The sequence below is a fragment of the Pseudorasbora parva genome, chromosome 4 (genome assembly GCF_024679245.1).
Source record: "Pseudorasbora parva isolate DD20220531a chromosome 4, ASM2467924v1, whole genome shotgun sequence".
In the NCBI taxonomy this organism is placed as follows: domain Eukaryota; kingdom Metazoa; phylum Chordata; class Actinopteri; order Cypriniformes; family Gobionidae; genus Pseudorasbora; species Pseudorasbora parva.
The window spans coordinates 47,814,520-47,834,470 of NC_090175.1; the positions used below are offsets into that span (position 1 = coordinate 47,814,520).

The 19,951-nt window shown below is 34.9% G+C and overlaps 1 protein-coding gene across 8 annotated transcripts in view; it reads left to right on the forward strand.

Annotated features, from left to right (window-relative positions):
• dmd (dystrophin) overlaps positions 1–19,951 on the forward strand; it is a 135,998-nt gene that overhangs the window by 88,795 nt on the left and 27,252 nt on the right. For 5 of the 8 annotated variants that reach the window (XR_010904784.1, XM_067442048.1, XM_067442047.1 and 2 more), the window contains 8 exons: positions 151–229; positions 420–480; positions 10,738–10,799; positions 11,813–11,887; positions 12,703–12,904; positions 14,957–15,042; positions 17,985–18,142; positions 18,387–18,553. Coding sequence is in view for 7 of the 8 variants with exons in the window: in XM_067442048.1 (XP_067298149.1) it covers positions 151–229; positions 420–480; positions 10,738–10,799; positions 11,813–11,887; positions 12,703–12,904; positions 14,957–15,042; positions 17,985–18,142; positions 18,387–18,553 (890 nt within the window). In the remaining variant the exon portion in view is untranslated. Of the gene's footprint in view, positions 1–150; positions 230–419; positions 481–6,543; positions 6,778–10,737; positions 10,800–11,812; positions 11,888–12,702; positions 12,905–14,956; positions 15,043–17,984; positions 18,143–18,386; positions 18,554–19,951 lie in introns of those variants that run through there. The other 3 variants (XM_067442052.1, XM_067442053.1, XM_067442051.1) reach the window with 3 other exon arrangements.

The following is a 19,951-nucleotide window of genomic DNA, read 5'->3' on the forward strand; positions in this document are numbered from 1 at the left end:
AAACTAAAACTAAAATGAAACCTGAAAATATTAATAAAATAAAATTCAAAATGTCAGTAAACAATATAATAGTATATAAATAATATTAAAATAACCCTATTCGTCACAGCCATTCATTCCTGTTCCTTCTGCCTCTTCTGTGTTTTTTAGGTCTCCATTGAGGAACATCTGACCCAGCTGACCACAGCCTACAGAGACTTAGGGCCCCAGTCTCAGAATTTCCTGCATGGTGAGTGTGTAGTTGTGGTTCTGTTTAGCAATATTACAAGTATTGTAATGACATAAAATACACAAGATTAGTTTGTGTGTGCAATGTTCTAAGTCGCTTACTGTATATAAAATACATCTTGAACCAAATGAAGAAGTGAAAGGTGAATAGAATTGAGGTAACTTGAAAGGGTTTTCTTTTCTCCACACAGTGTCTGTTGAAAGCCCTCTTGAACGCTCTATTTCACCCAACAATGTCCCCTACTATATCAAGTAAGTCTTCCCAAACTCAACCCACATGTTGATGTCAGGCACATTCAAGGTCCACACTGAATTAACAAATTGAATTTCAACACTATGAAAGCTCCCAGACTAAGAAATATATCACAGCTGGCGGCAGACTACCAAAGAAAAGTGATTTTCCATGACCTTTTTCCAAACAGAGATATCACCCTGGAAAATTTGTGCAGAATAATCTGAGATGATAAATTAGGCTCTGTCAATGCATGTAGCTGCATGAATCAAGTAAACCGAGAACTTCTGCACACAGATGACTGAGTTTCAGAAATACTTGCCTTCATATTAAACCGGGAAGTTTGCCAAGTTTCCATTTAACTGTTCTATACGTATGTCTTTGTAACAAGTGACACAAATATGGGTTACACTTTCTTTGAAGGTGTCATTAGTACGGTGTAATTATATATTTAAGTACTGAGTAATATGAATTAACAACATGTACTTACTACAGGGTTAGGGTAGGATTAGGGTTTGGTTAAGGATTAGTTCAGTATGTAATTATGCATAATTTACTGTTATTACTTTAGTAAATACATGTACATATGTAACAATGACACTGTAAAATACAGTGTTACCCAGATGTGTATATTTACAAAACAGTACATACAATATAAGGGTTGAGCGATGAAATTGTCAGCCCTTCATATGCAACTACCTGTGATTAAAAATTGCATTTTAGCTTTTTTTATTCTTGCTATGTAGAATTGTCAAAGCTTCTTTATGGCAAGTATAATGAATTTAATGTCAAAGCAATCTTCAGAAATATACCCATGTTAAAATGCATGGTTTATAAAACCCATGTTATAAACCGTGAAAATTATTTGGATAAAAGTTAGCCATGAGCTATAATGGTAGCAGTGGGGAAAAGTGTGTCAAATGCTGTGGGGGGTAAGCTGTGCCATGGGCTCAAGTACACTGGCAATATTTTTAAAAAATGTTATGTCCATATTTTCTTCGATGTTCAATTTATCTCTTTATACGTACATAGCACAGCACCTTTTTAGAAGTCATATTTATGTATGATATAAATGCTTCTTCTCATTTCAGCAGATGGCAGATATCCTGCAGTGTAATTATGAATATTACATTCACCTCTATATAATTTTTCTTTGCCAAGAAGGCATTTTAAAATGGCATGGCTTATCAAACTCCTACCTTATTTGGCCACATTCTGCTTTGATTTTTTTAAAGTTGTAAATAAAACAAATATTATTGGAGTATTTTACAAGAAAATACTATTTAATGTCTAATCCAGGGTTTAACTTGTAATTTGTTTGTAATGTGTCTATTTTCCCCCCAGTCATATATACATAGGCTTATTATAATAGTATATTCCAGTATAGTTGTTTCATTGCTCATGTGGCTCAAAATCAATATCATTCTCTGAAATGTTCAAACTTGTGGCTTCTCTGTTCAAATTAAGTCAAAGTTATGACAGGCTTTCTCTACTATATCAGGCTTATTTATTTTCAACAACCTAGTTCTGTAATGAACACTTTTTCTTATTCAGCAGGGATAGGGTAATTCTCTAAAGTATGTACACAAGCTTCATATATATATATATCTATATATATCTATGTGCCAGGGAGGCATTTATGCTCATGGCAGTGCATGAATCTGATTTCAAGTAGGAGAGAACTGACTCTTAATGATGCTGTCATAGATTATGAATGTCATTATTGCTGGTCAGGCAGAGCAGTACTTTCAGTCAGATGGCACTAGCATTTGTTATTTCCAGCCTAATGCATATGATAAGCTGCAGGACAATATCCCGCTTTATAATAACAAAACTTTGATTAATAAGTTATTAACAAACATTAATGCATTTAGTAGTTAATTTACTAATTTATATGAAATATATTGTATGATTCCAAGTCTCATGACATTTATAAATGTACGCTGGTGATCTAAATGATTGTTGATGTCAGTAATGAAATTTTTTATAAAAGTTTTACACTGTTACACAGTGAATTATTTTATGCATAAACTTTTTATGGGATTTTCCTCGTACACTTTGTAACTTCATCCTATCTAATACATTAAGCAAACTAAACAAATTATTGCATAGTATGTTGATGATTTTGAATTTATGCTAAATCTAAGCCTTGTCAATGAGATTCCTGCACTGTGGCACCATCTTTTGTCAGCGATTAAATAACCCATCTAGCCCTCCTCAACAAGACAATAGGCTAAATTCTAATCATTTTCAAGCGGCTGCCTAGCTAGATATGCATTGGTTTTTGTTGATTTTTGTATCATAATGGTGCATTCAGTTCATGTCGAAAATATCATATTTATGATCTGAATGCACATGAATGCCACCACAAAGTCGTAAATACGAGTGAGAAGCTCGGGATTATTTTAGGCCCTGATGTTTTGCTTGGGAGCATGTCAGTGAGAAACATGGTGAAATACCACAATATTTATAAAAGCTGTGCAAGTATGACATCACTTTGTAGGCCAATTAGCATTTTACCTCTTCTGATTCCATTGTTCCGAAATCAATGTTTTTTTTTTTGTTTCGTTTTTTGTCAGGTTTTGGATAAATGGCAGATATAAGGTCTGTGGCGAACACAAGCTCAAGACACATTCATGTTTTATTCTAAAACATAACATAAATCAGTATTAGCCCACTCACGATTTTTGTGAAGCAGTTATATGTCTTGAAAAAGGCAGTTAATAACTAGTGACTTAATGGGACGATGGTAGAGGCGGTAGGGGAAATTAAACATCACGTCGAGCAGGTTAACTCAGTCCGCTTTTACAGCCTCATTATGCTCATACTTTTGCTCTTATAAACTATTCTAACTCAAACGTTCTGGGAAAATGTATTGAGATTATTACTGGAAGAGTTAGTGATAGAAGATTAGTAATGGTTACGTTGAATTTGCAGAACCGTGGTGCAGTCCGTTTATAGCCTACCTTTAGCTTTTTACTTTTGCCGATTGCATTTAGGCTTAAAAAATTTATGAGTTGTGTTCATCTTTGATAATTATTTTTATGGACACAACGTGCAAGCGTCATATGTTATTTTTGTGTAATTATTTAAAGAAGGTACACTGCCATCTTGCTCCGACGAAAGTAACTTGAACGCACCTGACATGACTAAACATGACTACCCATCACGTAAATACAAACTTCCCTGGAGGACTTGAATGACACATTTTAATGTTGGACTTTTTTTGGCATCACACACATTTTCGATCAGAGCATTTTGACTATCATGGGGAAACTTTTTTTCTAACATTTGATTTGAGTTTTTCCTTTTCTTAGTAGTATTATTGTTTTTCCTTTCCCCATAAATACATTTGATTTGAGCAATGGATATCATTAGAACATTCAAATGATTGATTCCAGCATTTTCATTATCCATGTCGAGTTTAAAAGTTGATAAAACATTTTTTTGGAAAATTGAAAAATTTGGCATTGAAAAATTTGGCAAATCACACAGGCGCCTTCTAAAATTTGGAATCAAATGTTGGATTTATGCTGCCGTCACATGCTATCAGTATTATTGTATATACGAGTTTCCAAGGAAAAAATACCACATGAACACCCTCTGATGTCATGTTTACCACTGGGAAGTTCGGAAATAATGCAGCCTTCACGTGCTATCAGAAATTTGATAATTCCCCCTTCTGAAGTCGCAATTACGAGCTCATCGCACTCAAAATTCAAAATTGGACGGTGTTCATGTGCAGTTTTTTTTTTTTTTACCAAGGAAACTCGTATTTACGATAATTCTGAGAGCACATGAAGACAGCATTATTTTGATACCCAAATTCCCGAGATGGGTGTGAACATGGTGGCAGGGAAAAATACTGCTGTAACAGGTGTGATTTATACATTTTTTCTTCAAAACAGCTAGATTGTCTTGTCTTGTGTGTATGTGCAAATGTAGTGCATATTTACATTTGTGAGTAATTATTTGAACCGTATTGTATGTTTTAAACACAGCGAAAATAGCCTGCATTTGACCAAATTAAAGAATCAGCAGAAAGCTGGATCTCATCGTAAATTATTATAGGTTGTCAGTGCATGTGACACTATACAGTTGGTACGGAAAGTACTTAGCATTTTTTTTTCATTAATGTATACGCAGCACCCCATATTGACAGAAAAACACAGAATTGTTGACATTTTTGCAGATTTCTTAAAGAAAAAAAACTGAAATATCACATGGTATTCAGACCCTTTGCTGTGACACTCAGCATAAATATATTTAGAATATATATAAATATATTCTAAATATATTTAACTCAGGTGCTGTCCATTTCTTCTGATCAATCTTGAGATGGTTCTTCACCTTAATTTTTTGTCCAGCTGTGTTTTATTATACTGATTGGACTTGACTAGGAAAGCCACACACCTGTCTATAGAAGACCTTACAGCTCACAGTACATGTCAGAGCAAATGAGTATCATGAGGTCAAAGGAACTGCCTGAAGAGCTCAGAGACAGAATTGTGGCAAGGCACAGATCTGGCCAATGTTGCAAAACAATTTCTGCTGCACTTAAAGTTCCTAAGAGCACAGTGGCCTCCATAATCCTTAAATGGAAGACGTTTGGGATGACCAAAACCCTTCCTATAACTGGCCATCCGGCCAAACTGAACTATCAGGGGAGAAGAGCCTTGGTTAGAGAGGTAAAGAAGAACCCAAAGATTACTGTGGCTGAGCTCCAGAGATGCAATCAGGAGATGGGAGAAAGTTGTAGAAAGTCAACCATCAGTGCAGCCCTCAACTCCGTATCCAGGTGTGAAAAACTTGTTGCATCTTTTCCAAAAAAGACTCATGGCTCTATAGATCAAAAGGGTGCTTCTACTAAATACTGAGCCAATTATCGGAATACTTAGTGATATTTCAGTTTCAGTTACTTTTTCAATAAATCTGCAAAAATGTCAACAATTCTGTTTTTCTGTCAATATGGGGTGCAGTGTGTACATTAATGAGAAAAAAAATGAACTTAAATGATTTTAGCAAATGACTGCAATATAATAAAGAGTGAAAAGTGTCAGGGGGTCTGAATGCTTTCTGGACCCACTGTATAATTTAGTTTTAATAACATTTTTCCAATAAATAGGCAAGAGTAAACCTGGTGTCCTCCCATGATTCCTGTTTATTCCAAATACAAATCGTGTGAATGCAACAAGTCGTAATCAAAACTTCAGAAGGGGGAAGTACCTAATTTCCGATAGCATATAAAGGCGGCATTATGCTGCCTTCACATGCTATCGGAATTATCGTAAATATTAGTTTACTAGTCAAAATTTTATTGCAATGAGCTTGTTATCATGACTTCAGAAGTGGAAAGTACGACATATCCCATAGCACGTGAAGGCAAATAAAATTACTTCAAAAGTGGGAAGTAGAAAATGTATGATAGCGTAAAGCAGAATTATGGTGCATTCAATATGATGCTGGTGTACTTTCTCTTAATTAATTACACAAATATATAGCAATGTTACTTCTAGAAAATTAAGAATATTGGACATGTTTTGCTTTTTTAACGTTTTTAATTAATTTATGATGCCACTGTAACATATTATATTGTTATAATACTTTCATATTTTGAGCAGGCATTAGCTTAATTAGTTGTAAATAGAAAAAAGCAGAACAATATCACTGCTAAATGCTTTTAAATATTGTGGTATTCCGACACGCCCCCAACTTGTAAAGATCCTGAGCTTCCTATTTGCATTTACGACTTTGTGGAGGCTGTGCGTGTAGACTTTTTTTTTTTTTTTTGCTTCACACATTCAAATCGAGCATGTTGGCCATAGGCGACATGTTTTCATATATTTTAATTTGAGCATTATTTGTGCTTTTGAGCGTAGAATTGATTAAGCACAAGAAGCACTTTATAGAACATTTCATTCCAACATTTTATTTTATTTGCGTTCAAACAAACAAGCGATTTCCACAAAACACTCGACTCGAACGCAGGCGATGTGCTAAAATGCGATCTAGGAAGGTGGGATACTAGGTTTTGAGGCACAGCCTGAGCGAGCGAGTGAGAGAGAGAGAGAGAGCGAGAGAGCGAGAGAGAGAGAAAGGAGTTGGAGGGGGAAGGGAGCAGGAGGAAAAGCTCCGCCTCGTCTGAGCCGCTCTGGCTGAGGGAGATCGCAGGGAAGTCGGATGCTTTTTCCCCTGTAGAGAGGGAACACCGCGGAGGTGATTCGCCCCAAACAACATTAAACCATCGGGATTTAAAAAAAATAAACACGTTGCATTTGGCGATTACTAAGAGGCGAGATGAGGGAGAACTTGAGAAAGTAAGTGCAATGCAAACACGAATAAATGTCGTCTCGCGCGAGTAGAGGACGCCGAAGGAGTTTTGCATTCGTCCATCTGCCGTATAGTCGCTGCTTCTTTGCCTTTCTCGTTTTCCTTACAGCTTAGCAGGTGCTTGTTCGGTTTTTACAGGGAGCCAATGCAGCCGGGGATGTCCACGTCTTAGCGACATGCCAGTCCAGCGCTTGATTTGTTTATTTTTCTAATGGCAAACACATCGATAGTTCCTGATGCATCTGCTGTACCCTTCTTGCAGCATGCAGACTGATAAACCTAACGCGGCGTTCATATTGCCATTTATGTTTTGTAGTTGTATTTGAAATCACAGTGTTTATAACGAGGCTTGGCCTTAAGGATCCTCCATATTCGTGTGCTTCCCATAAGTTAACATTAGACCATACAGAAGATAACTGTTTTGGTTTGAAGCACATACTTACGACTGCGTTTGCATTCAACCCTGACCAGGAGCCACGATTAGAGGTGTCTGCGTGAAGCGTGTTTGTGTGGGTACACTGCTGATAAGATGCATGTAGGTGGGCATTCCGTTTTCTTGTCCAAACCCACATTACTGCTGTACTTCCGCTCATGCAGTGCCTTGAGATGTGCAGGTATGGAGATCTCAGTGGGAAATTTGCCATCAGGCCATTGGCATGCTCTACTGAGACTACCTGAACCTAGAGGGCGCTGGCAGATACTGACTGTCTCAAAGCCTACAGTGAGCCGCCTGCGATGCCCAGATGTGCATGTTAGGGGTTTTTAAACTTTTTGATATTCACAACCATACCTTCTTCAAATATGAATGTGTGTGTCTGTCTATATATATATATATATATATATATGCTTCTTGTTTTCATACAAATATATGCATACATGCACACAGAGTACCTGTCAAAAGTTTGGAAACTATTTTTAATATTTTTGAAAGAAGTCTCTGATGCTCATCAAGCCTGCATTTATTTGATCACAAATACAGGGGAAGACATATTATGTAATATTATTACAATAATGGGTTTCTATTTTAATAATCTTTAAAATATATATTTTTTTCTTTGAATTTTCAGCATAATTACTCAAGTATTCAGTGTCACATGATCCTTCAAAAATCATTCTATGCTGATTTGACACTTGGCTGTTTTCAATGTTGAAAACAGTTGTGCTGCTTATTTTTTATTTTTTTGCAACCTGTGATACTTTTTCCATGATTCATTGATGACTAAAAAGTAAAAAATAAAAATAGAATCAAAATAGAAATATTTTCTAACAATATATATCTTTACTATCAATTACAATTTTGACCGGGTCTATGTGTGTATGTGTGCATATAAGTATATACACTGTTCCATTTGTGTTTTTGTTTTTTGTTTTTGTTGATCTAAATAATTCTTTACTATTAGAATTAGGGCTGTGCAATATATCGAAATATCGCAAATGTACATATTGCAATATGCATATCGCAATTGCTTGCAATATCTGAATGATTTTAATAGGCTACTTCAACATTGTGAAAGGTGTACGTTTTAGGTCACACATTGGGCAGAGAACAGACTGGGCACATTACTGTTACTTATGTGACTTCCTTGACGTTAAAAAATGTTATTAAACGCAATAATTTGCGAAAAACAATACACACACACACCGAAACGTGAACAATTTGTGAAACAAAATTTTTCTACAACACTGCTGGTCACTTTCAGAAGTTGTAGCGATGCTTTCTTTTCCCAGAAAGAATGTGAAACGCAAATGATTTCATTCTCGGTTTTTAAATACGATTTTTAAATATAATTTAAATAGATTTTACACACTAATTGCAATACCATATCGCATATCGCATTTTTCTTCAATATCGCACAACCCTAATTAGAATGATTTCTGAAGGATCATGTGACAATGAAATAATGTGGCGTAATGATGCTGAAACTTTGGCTTTGCCATCAAAGGAAAAAACAGTTCCCGAGTTCTAAACAGTCCCATGGTAAATGGCATTGGTATTACCATGGTGCTTTTTTGTTAGTATGCTTTCACCCCATAATGTTTGCATTTCAAAAACGCTGATGTTTTCCACGACTCTTTTTTTTAAAGTTCTTTCATACGTTCATTTTGACCCCTCTGACTTATTCAGAATTGTTTCTTCTGGAAGAAAAAAATGCATGAAAGTTCACCTTTTATCTAATTTTTGACACTGATGGTGAAAAACACTGATGGTGTTTTTCCCTACTAAAACACTGTAGGGTCTTGGTATAATTTATAGTTTTGAAGTTTCTCTACCTTATTAGAATTCTGTAGAGCCACTTGGCTGGCTTAAGCCCAAAATCACAAAAACATTCTGGCCCATAGCAACACTTCAAAACAAGGCATCTCAGTAGTGTAAATTGCATTTCCACTAATGGATTCATTTAGAGCCCTTGTAACAAAATAGACGCTGTTGTGAATGTAGAAATTTAGACTCCCTGCTTTTAAGATTCAAATGAAGAGGATCCAGTACAACAATTTAGATGCTTAAAACTACTCCCATGGTCACATGCAGGATCTAAACCAGTGGTTCCCAACCTTTTTTTAAGATCATGATCCCAGATCCCAGAAAATTTCCATAGAATTACTACAGTGCCTTTCATGCGAATGCAAACATGTCCCGGGATAGTAGCATTGCTGGGATCAGTCCCGGAATGCACCCGGTGTGAACAAAAGGCAGGACCAACGGCGTAAGGGTTCTGTCGACCAGTCGTAGTGATGATGCTGAAGCTGACATTTTCTGCAAAGTCACCATGAAGTCAGAATGACACAAAAATATATTTTTAATGGAATATTTAAGTATTATAAATTATCAATGCATATCACTATTATTTATTTATTCATTCATACATATGTTTCTTACATACACAAAAAAACTATTGTATGATTTCAGAAAACATAAGTAAATATAAATATATTACAAACATTTTGTACTTTTGATACAAACCCATCCTCCTAAAAATATAATAAATTAAGAATCTGTGATGTATTCATTCTCTTTAACCTTTATTTAACTGACAAAAGTACAAAAAATATTTTTTTGCACTTGCCAAATTAATTGTATTTTGGAATTATAAACTAATTTTGATGGGCAAAAATTCCACATGCAAAACTGCAACAATTTGTATCCTCAATTAAAACAATTTTAAAGGAAAGGTGATGTGACGGTGGTAAACATGTTGCTCTGTCCCAATTTTTGGAGAGTGTTGCAGCCATCAAAATCCAAATTAAATAAATTTTGCAAGTGAAAACATTGGACTTTTTTTTTGTACTTTTCTCAGATAAATAAAGGTTAAGTGAATAAACAAATCACAGATTCTTGATTTTATTACAATTTTTTTTTTTAATGGCAATCCTTTTCTGGAATTGGGGTTGTATGCTGCCTTTTTTAGAGATGATAAATCAATTTCTTATTTATTTTCATTATACTCAAAATAATGGCCAGGCCAGGAAATACGTCTTCCACAAAATAGTCACATAGGTTTGGAACTATATATGAATCAGAAACGGATGACTGAATGTGCCCCTTTGAGTTCAACCGTTTAGTGTTATCATAGACAGCATGTACTATATACAGTAGATGCTGTAGTATGCTGTTGGTGTAAATATGGATGTTAAATGTGCTTGGAGTATCTGTTGAAAATACCCTTTATTTGAAGAACATAATTTAGCTATTCTTGAGTTTGAGGACTACAAAGATTTATTGTTGGTGTGAAATGACTCAAGCCCTGTCCACCACACTTTATCACTGTCCTAATCTATATTACTTTAGATAGATGATGACACTGTCTTGAGCACTAAATATCATACACATTTATGGATGTTGCATAGCCAGCCTTCAGAGCCTTTTGTTAGTTTTTGCTATTTATTATAAAGCAAGTTTTTCAGAGAGAAGTACTGTTTATTGTAATTCATCATGTCTTTTCTTTCAGTCACCAGACCCAAACAACATGTTGGGACCACCCAAAGATGGCAGAACTGTACCAGTCATTAGGTAGGCCTGATTCTGATCTGATGTGCATAAAGTTGAACTGAATAATGCTTTGAATATTAATAGCATGTTTATGATGATTTTGCTGGTGACTTTCCAAAGATGGTGCTAAAATGTTAATGCAGGTCTTCATAAGGCATATTATTATATAAAAAATGTTTTCATGAAAAATGTGTATATATACACTACACTTCACTACAGTACTGTTTTTAAAGTAATGCCGTAATTATTCAGTAAGGGTTAATTCAATTGATCAAAAGTGACATTAAATACTTTTTGCATCTTTACAAAATCTTTCCGTTTCAAAAAAATGCTTAATTCATCAAAAAATATACACAAAAATATTGAACTAATGTTTTTAACATTGATAATAATATGGAATGTTTCTTGAGCAAATCAGCATATTAGAATGATTTCTGAAGGATCATGTGTCTCTGAAGAGCTTTTCCATCACAGGAATAAATGATATTTTAAAATGTATTTAAAAAGAAAGCAGTTATTTTAAATTCTAACAAAAAAATTTATCCAATTAATGTAGCCTTGGTGAGCATAAGAAAACTCTTTCAAAAACTAAAATTTTACCAATCCCAAACTTTTGAACGGGTTTAATGTTTGTACCTACAACAGTCTGTAAAGTAATGATTCATGAAATCACACTTTTATAAGTGTATTGTTATATAAATATACATACATAAATTGTCATTTTTTTATCAACCCTACTATGAAGTAGTTACATCTCTCACATTTGCAGCAAGATATGTTGTAGTGTAATTGCCTTTTAAAGGAAATTGTCAGATTGTTAGATGAAACGTTGTTGATCAATGGATTAAAAATGGTGAAACTAATTGGATGATACTAGCTTGATGTTTCTACCGCCTGTTTTTCAGATCCCTACAAATAAGCTCAAAATTAGAAATCGTCAGATGCAAAGATGAGAGGTTTTACTGTGACAGTAATGAAATGTTGCATGAATGGTTTGCTAAAAAGAACATGTCACATTTTCTCTTGCTAAACAGCGGATCTCAACAACGTACGGTTCTCTGCATACAGGACTGCAATGAAGCTCAGACGAATGCAGAAAGCTCTCTGCTGTGAGTCCACACAACTTACTCTTTGCAATCACACAACACTGTTATGGAAGTTGTACTTAACACTAATAAGTTGTAAAGAATAAAGAAAAGAACAGCAAAGAAATGGTAGTGTTTATTACTGCTACCAATCCCCGCAAAGATAAATGAAACTCCAGTTTGTGCGTAGAGACAAAATGCACTATAACTCCTAGGGCTGGGCTAAAGTTATTGCAAAATCCCAGCTCTCAAAGTCTGTCCATTTTATAACGAAATTCAAACAATAAATACCATTTTGGCGCTCTTTAATGTGGTGCGACAGATCGCACTTAATTTCAAGCTTCATGTGAACCAATCGTGTCTTCCTCTTTACTACTAGTAATAGCACAAAATAAATATGTATGAAATTCTGAAGGTATGTTGAAAGATACAGTGCAACTTATTGAAACGTTATTATGTCTGTAATCGCTCAGTCAGTGTTTCACTCTTGGAAACAATGTCATGTTTACCTCAGGAAAGCCATTCAATGTCCATAAACTCTGAACTCTAGAGAGGAACATTTATATAAAATATATTACATATTCATTCTATTTTTACTTAACGATAACAGTTCATTTGCATATATATATATATATATATATATATATATATATATATATATATATATATATATATATATATATATATATATATATATATATATTTTTTTTTTTTTTTTTTTTTTAAATTAGCAGCCCCTATAACAACAACCTAGTCACCACCTAGAACACCCTAGAAACAGCATAGCAACGCTCTAGCCGTTAAACACTTTATCAAGTTTTGCATTTTTCTGTTCACAGTGGATCTTCTGGGCATGTCTGCGGCCTGTGAGGCCTTTGAGCAGCACAATCTGAAACAGAATGAGCAATTCATGGACATCATGCAGGTGATAAACTGTCTGACCAGCATCTACGACCGTCTGGAGCAGCAGCACAGCAGCCTGGTCAATGTGCCTCTCTGTGTGGACATGTGTCTCAACTGGCTGCTCAACGTTTATGATACGTACGTTTTTTGTTGTTACTTTGCAAATATAAGATGTTATAGGATAGACCATGATAGAAAGCAGGTCATATGTGGTTGGAACAGCATAAGGGCGAGTAAATGATGAAAGGGTTATACATTTGGGGTGAACTAATCCTTTAAATATTAGAACATGAGTCAGAGAGAATCAAGGAGTTGGACTCAATTGGTACTCAGCTTGTTTCTCAGTAGGATCACACTGAGCCATAAATCATGCAGTGTTTGTACATGGAGGTGGTAGATTCCACAGAAGACCCCTGTCTTTCCCCCAAAGTAAACATTTGAGGTCCTGAAGATTGACTGAAGAAATGCAGTTATCAGGTTCCCTTGGTTCTTTAAAAAGTCTTACATTTTTTATTTTAAATTTGGGGATAAAAAAAACAGGAATTGTGGTATGCTTTAATATAAATATTACACTTAAGACTTGTAAATATTACACTTTAAATTATAAATGTGAGCACTTCTGTTGCGTGCTTAAAGATGTAAAAGAGATGATAACACAACATTTATGTGAGATGTAACTGTTGCAGTGGGAACAGGTTGCAGAACCAACCAATAAACGAGATTCCAATAACATTAAAGTTAATTTATTATAAGTGCAATGATTTTACAGAATGTAATGTTAGTAATATAAAAATATGGATAACAATGAAAGCAAGAGAACAAAATGCCCATAACTACTAACCCAATCCTCTAACTACCTACTTCAAAGAAAAATGCTGAAACAAAACAGAGATCTTCAACGTTACGCCTTAAAGGGTTAGTTCACCAAAAAATGAAAATTCTGTCATTAATTACTCACCCTCATGTCGTTGGACACGTAAGACCTCCGTTCATCTTCGCAACACAAATGAAGATATTTTTGTTGAAATCCGATGGATCAGAAAGGCTTTAATTGACACCAATGTCATTTCCTTTCTCAATACCCATCAAAGGCACTAAAGACGTCGTTACAAAGCCCATCTCACTACAGTGATTCTACAATACTTTTATGAAGCGACGAGAATAGTTTTTGTGCGTGAAAAAATAAACTAATTAATGACTTGTATAGTGATGGCCGATTTTTAAAACACTGCATTCTGAAGCTTCGGAGTGTTATGAATCAGCATATCGATTCAGTTTTCGGATCGTGTGTCAAACCGGCAAACTGCTGAAATCACCTGACTTTGGCGCTCGGAAGCTTTACGAAATGATGTTTTGAAATCGGCAATCACTATACAAGTCGTTATTTATGTTTTTTTTACCACAAAAAATATTCTTGTCGCTTCATAAAATTATTGTAGAACCTCTCTAGTGAGTTGGCTACAAAACATCGCGTTTGTCTCAGATTATCAGCATGTAACACGGCAATACACACACACGCCTGCCGCAAGCAATGTACTCTCTCAGGCAGAACTAGTGTTACAATAATATGTCAGCAACCACACTGAACAAACCCAAAGATGTGTTGACTCGGAAACCACTACAGGAACACTAACATGTAATCAGGCTAAGTGGAATTTTCAGTTTGACCAAAGGCCGTCAGCCTATCAGTCATGACGTTGAGCATTGGGACGTCATGATGGACAGCTGTATCTAGTCAAATGATCACAAGTCAAAGAGTAACTTATCAGACCAGAGAGACAAAGACAAAAGAGAAAGGGAAACAAACCCAATACAAAGCACGCATTGAATGTAGCAACAACTAAAAATATAGAATTATGGTAGACACATGCTAAACATAATAATTAATAAACATGGAAGCACAAATGTGTAGCCTTCTAGCCTTTATGTATATAATTAAATGCATTAAATAATGTTTTGTGATGGGGACATATTATTCTTAAACTTGATTTGTAAGAAAATTTGAAAGACAAATTCAGAAGAAAAGTATTCAGTATATTTTACCAGTATATGGTACAAAAACATCTAGAGTTTTTTTTTTTTCCTGATCTTGACTGTTTATCTGCAAAAATTAAATAAATAAATAGAGCAATTGTTGGTATTGCTTTAGTCATTTGTCACCTTGTTATTGTTTTATATGTTTTTCCGCAGTGGACGAGCTGGCAAGATTCGTACCCTATCCTTCAAAACGGGAATAATCTGTTTGTGCAAAGCTCACCTTGAAGATAAGTACAGATGTAAGTTTTTCTGCTTATCTTATGTGCTTTATTCTTTCTATTTTGTATCTTAAGTCGTTATAAAAACTAAGTTTTTGTTTCGTTTTTTGGTTTAAAGAACTCTATTACTAGCGGTTTACAGCTCTCTCGGGTGTTTGCAGTTTCTTTTAGTATGTTGTCATTGTTTAGTTGTTAATAGCACTGCTGTAAACGCTGTTGTAAAGCTTTAAAGTTGGCTCTTTTAGAGTGTATAGTGCACAGTACAGTGCAACAGCTGGGGGTGTTCCCAGAAAGCAAGGTTAACATATAACTGAACTCTTGGTTAATGGGATTTATGTGCAACAAATTTCCATATTCTGTAAAACAGGTAGCCTCTCTTCCTGTTTAGGTCTTTTGTATGTACTTTGTTAAATACAGAGCTGTTTTACTAAAGATACCTTCAATGAAGTGAGCAAAGATGAGCATGACCGATGTCCATCGCATATGCAGATTATTTATTTTCTTCTTACTAATATTTAGGTTTTTAAATTGAATAAAAAGGCAACAATAAAAAGCAGAATAAAGCCAGACAAAATGATCAGGACTTGTCTTGCATCACTCTGAAGGTTTTTTTTCTGCGATAACAACCGGCTGGGTGTACATTATCCCGCTTATTACACGACTACTTATCTCAAGTAAATTAGACCATATATGATGAAATTATGCTGAAAGGTATAGTTCCCTCAAAAATGAAAATCAGCCCATTATTTATAGGAGAGGGAGGGGGAGAAGCGAGGATTTTTCAGGCATGACTTTTTACTGCAGTGAGTCGAAGTACTCTCAAAAGTGCTATTCCGCCAAACGTTATAGTTATCCTTTTTAACCCACTTAGAAAAGTGACACTTTTTATTTTGTGTCACCATACTTGGTTGTTCAACTATTCGTGTAACTGTATTTAAATAGGGAAAACGTGGAGGTGTTTGGTCGCTTCTAACTTGATCTCTGTTTTGTACCTAATGAATGAACTGGGCTTAGCTTAAGCTTACTTAAACTGGATCATTAAATGAAATTTAAAATTATTTTTGAATTTGATGCCTTTCTAGACTGAGAAAAGACAGAAAATGTATTTTTGTATTTTATTCATTTGAATATACTCCAGGGTTTCTACTGATACAAAGCCATATGTTAATCGCTAAAGTGACCCTTTAAGCTAAGTACTATCAAAATGTCTTAGTTAAGGGAATAAAATAGTTTAATTTGAAAAAACGGTGAAGGATCCCTTTAAGTGTGTCAGTCACAAGATGACACCAGACAGTCAACGACAACGGAGTGACACGTTAAGCATATAAGTAGTACCGGTCAAGATAACAGTATATACCGTATTTTCCGGACTATAAGTCGCTCCGTAGTATAAGTCGCATCAGTCAAAAAATGCGTCATGAAGAGGAAAAAGCATAGAGCGCCCTCTCGCGGCTATATGTTTATTCTTGTCAGTCACTATGAATTAAATTTGATATATAAGTCGCACCTGACTATAAGTCGCAGGACCAGCCAAACTATGAAAAAAAGTGTGACTTATAGTCCGGAAAATACGGTATATAAGATAATAGTACCCGGATGAGCGGTGTGTTATTCAATTTTCCTGGTTGTTATCTGGGAATAACATACCGCTGGAATTCGCGATTGACCAAACAGAAATAAGTACTTTACAGGACCGTGTAATATTCAGAAATAAGTATTTCAGAGAGCCGTGTAATAAATGTATTTATTTGGGGTGTAATGGTACATACAACTTTCTTTTCCTCCAATTTGTTGTTGAAATATAATTTCAACAACATAAACATAATCAATAAAGGTATTAAATAATCAAGACATCACTAACAGGTTAATTAGAATATAATGAATATGTAGGTTAATATAGTGCATATATTTAGCAAAGAGTTGATTTCTACTTCTACTCTAGAGTTGAACTAACCATGAACACTGAATGACTTCTGAGGTAAATGTAATGCTACGTGACTTGTTTATGTTTACAAGCTGTTTTATTGACGGTTTTCCACCATTGAAACACTGACTGAGCGATTACACGACATATGATAAGTTTCAGTAAGTTGCAATGTATCCTTAATATACCTTCATATGTTGATTCATTATTATTCTTTGACCAGAAAGAGATGATCGAATTGACTCGCTCGCCACGCTGCACGCTATACGGTGATCTCTCCGGCCACATTAAAGTGTGTCAAAAGGGCATGTGGGAACTCGGATTAAAGTATGGTCCGTGTCTATATAATATAATTTATTGATGTGATGGCAAAGTTGAATTTTCAATAGCTGTTTGATAGATTCAAAGAGTAGAATTCTTTAATGATTAGAAAAAGTTGCGTATGATGTAATCATGACATAAATACAATACAACGTGTTATGAAAACTGTATGAATGCTAGTGAATATTGTGAAATTCCTTTGGATGTTCCAGTGTGGATCTAAGATTTTTTTTTCTGTTAAAGCTACACTGTGTAACTTTTTTTGTTTATTCTTAGCTAAAAACACTTAGTTCTTTCAAAAAAATGTGCTCATTAATGTATATTTACTTCTTACAAGTAATAAAGTATTCTCGGAAGTTTATAATATGCCATTAAAAATACATACGGGTGAGGAGTTCGAATGCTGGTCGCCATGTTGCCCCTCCATCTTGAAAGTACATTAGCCAAAAAGGGACATACCTGTAAATTCAAGCTTCGCTTTTCGCGTTTTAACACTCGATGGCAGTCATAAACGAGGTCGAACTGGAAGCCATGTTAATCTTGGACTAAATCGGCCACTGTAGGAGTTAAAACGAAATCGGAATTGAGAGGAACAGAAACTATTATTCACTGGATGGTCATATACCTTTTCACCGCTAGATGGGGGAAAATATCACACAGTGTAGCTTTAATATAAACATGATGGTTTTGACTCTCTCATAATTTCCTTTTACTCTAGTTTTATTCAGAGAGGTGGCCAGTGCCACAGGCTTCTGTGACCAGCGGCGCCTCGGCCTCCTCCTGCACGACGCCATTCAGATCCCTAGGCAGTTGGGTGAAGTGGCGTCTTTTGGGGGGAGCAATATCGAGCCCAGTGTGCGCAGCTGTTTTCAGTTTGTAAGTAACCACTGACTACATTTATGAACAGATTACCTTAAAACAGGCATGTAGAATATAAATTTTGTAGCATTTTTCTTTTTAAAACCGTGGTACAGGTGACCCTATTTATGACTTGTTCAATAAGAAACTTCCACAATTGCACATGGTCTTTTAAATTCATTCAATGTTCATTCAAAAGCCTGTAAAACTCAGTACAGTCTATACAGTGTTTTCATCAGTTTTTTTTTGCTCTGATATGAAGGCCAATAACAAACCAGAGCTAGAAGCTTCAGTCTTTCTGGACTGGATGCGTTTAGAACCTCAATCGATGGTTTGGCTTCCTGTCCTTCACCGTGTGGCGGCCGCTGAGACAGCAAAGCACCAGGCTAAATGCAACATTTGTAAGGAATGTCCTATTATTGGCTTCAGGTATGGACCTTTTCTTTAGTGCTATTATTCAGAATGACAGATTTCGCCTCAGGTGCTTTAAAAGTCTCAGCACTTTTTTGTGCATTATTAAGCATTGCACCAAACTTCAAGGCAGACGTTGAAGAAGAACTTTTGTCTGTGTTTTGAGGCTCAAAAAGTTGTAGTGTTTATTCTCTTCTGTTAAAGGTTTTATTGGTAGGAGAACACAGTCCTACTTTAAGTATTTTTTATGTATTTGATTTTAAAAGTCTACATGATATCAAAGTGACCCTGTTTACTTTCTGCTCTTATTTGTTGGCGTGCTTCTTTCTAAAGAGATTTTTTGGCTCAGATCTGGCTCGGTCTTCTTTTATAGTCTGTTGCTTGATAATCTGTCTAATACTTGTACAATGTTTTGCCTTGTGTATATTTGTGTTACGCTGAAAATCACATTTCTGATGTTGTTTATTAACAAAATATTCAGTTTTCCTATTAATATTATGATGTGTAAAATTTGTAATCATTAATCCATTTCAGGGTTTGATTTTAAGCATTTTGATTCCTGAAACAGAACCACCGATTTAAAGCATACGTTTGCATAATTAGTTTTTGTAGCACTTACATATGAAGTTTAAAAATTCATTGACAGAATAATTGACAGAAACTGTCACAAAGATGTCTTGAAGACATTTTTACTTGGCATTATAATGTTCTCTGAGAAATATTGTGGAACAGGACTTTTGTCTGTTTTATCCTTTGTAATCAGGGATTTTAGTCTATGACTATAATGTTATCCTTTCCTCTCGGTGTCTCTAGTTACGTAAGCAGAAGAGAAGTTGTTGGAGAGATTAAGAAAGATTTATTCTATAAAAAAATGTCCCCTTTCAGAATAACATGCACTGATTAATTGTGTACACAAGATCAGTGGCATTTATGAAAAAGTAAATTAACCTATGGCTAATAGTTCTATTCAAAAGATTGGGGTCGGTCAGATTTTTGTATTAAAAATAAATCAATATAATAAAACAGTAAAAACTAAATTACAGTAAGATGGTAATATTGCAAAATAATATTACAAATGAAAATAACTGTTCTAGTTAAATATAATTTCAAATGTAATATATTCCTGTTATGGCAAAGCTGGATTTTTTTTTTAATCATTACTCCGGTGTCACATGATCCTTCAGAAATCAATCTAATATGATGATTTGTTGCTCAAGAAACATTTATTATTATATATCACTGTGAAAAAATGGAATGCGAACAGAATGTTATTTTAGTTGAGGATAGTTTGCACAAAAAGCCATCCTAGGTGTGTATGTGTATATGACATTCTTCTTTCAGATGAATACTATCAGAATTATATAAAACAAAAATGTCCTGTCTAATCCAAACATTATAATAAGTAATTGAATTGAA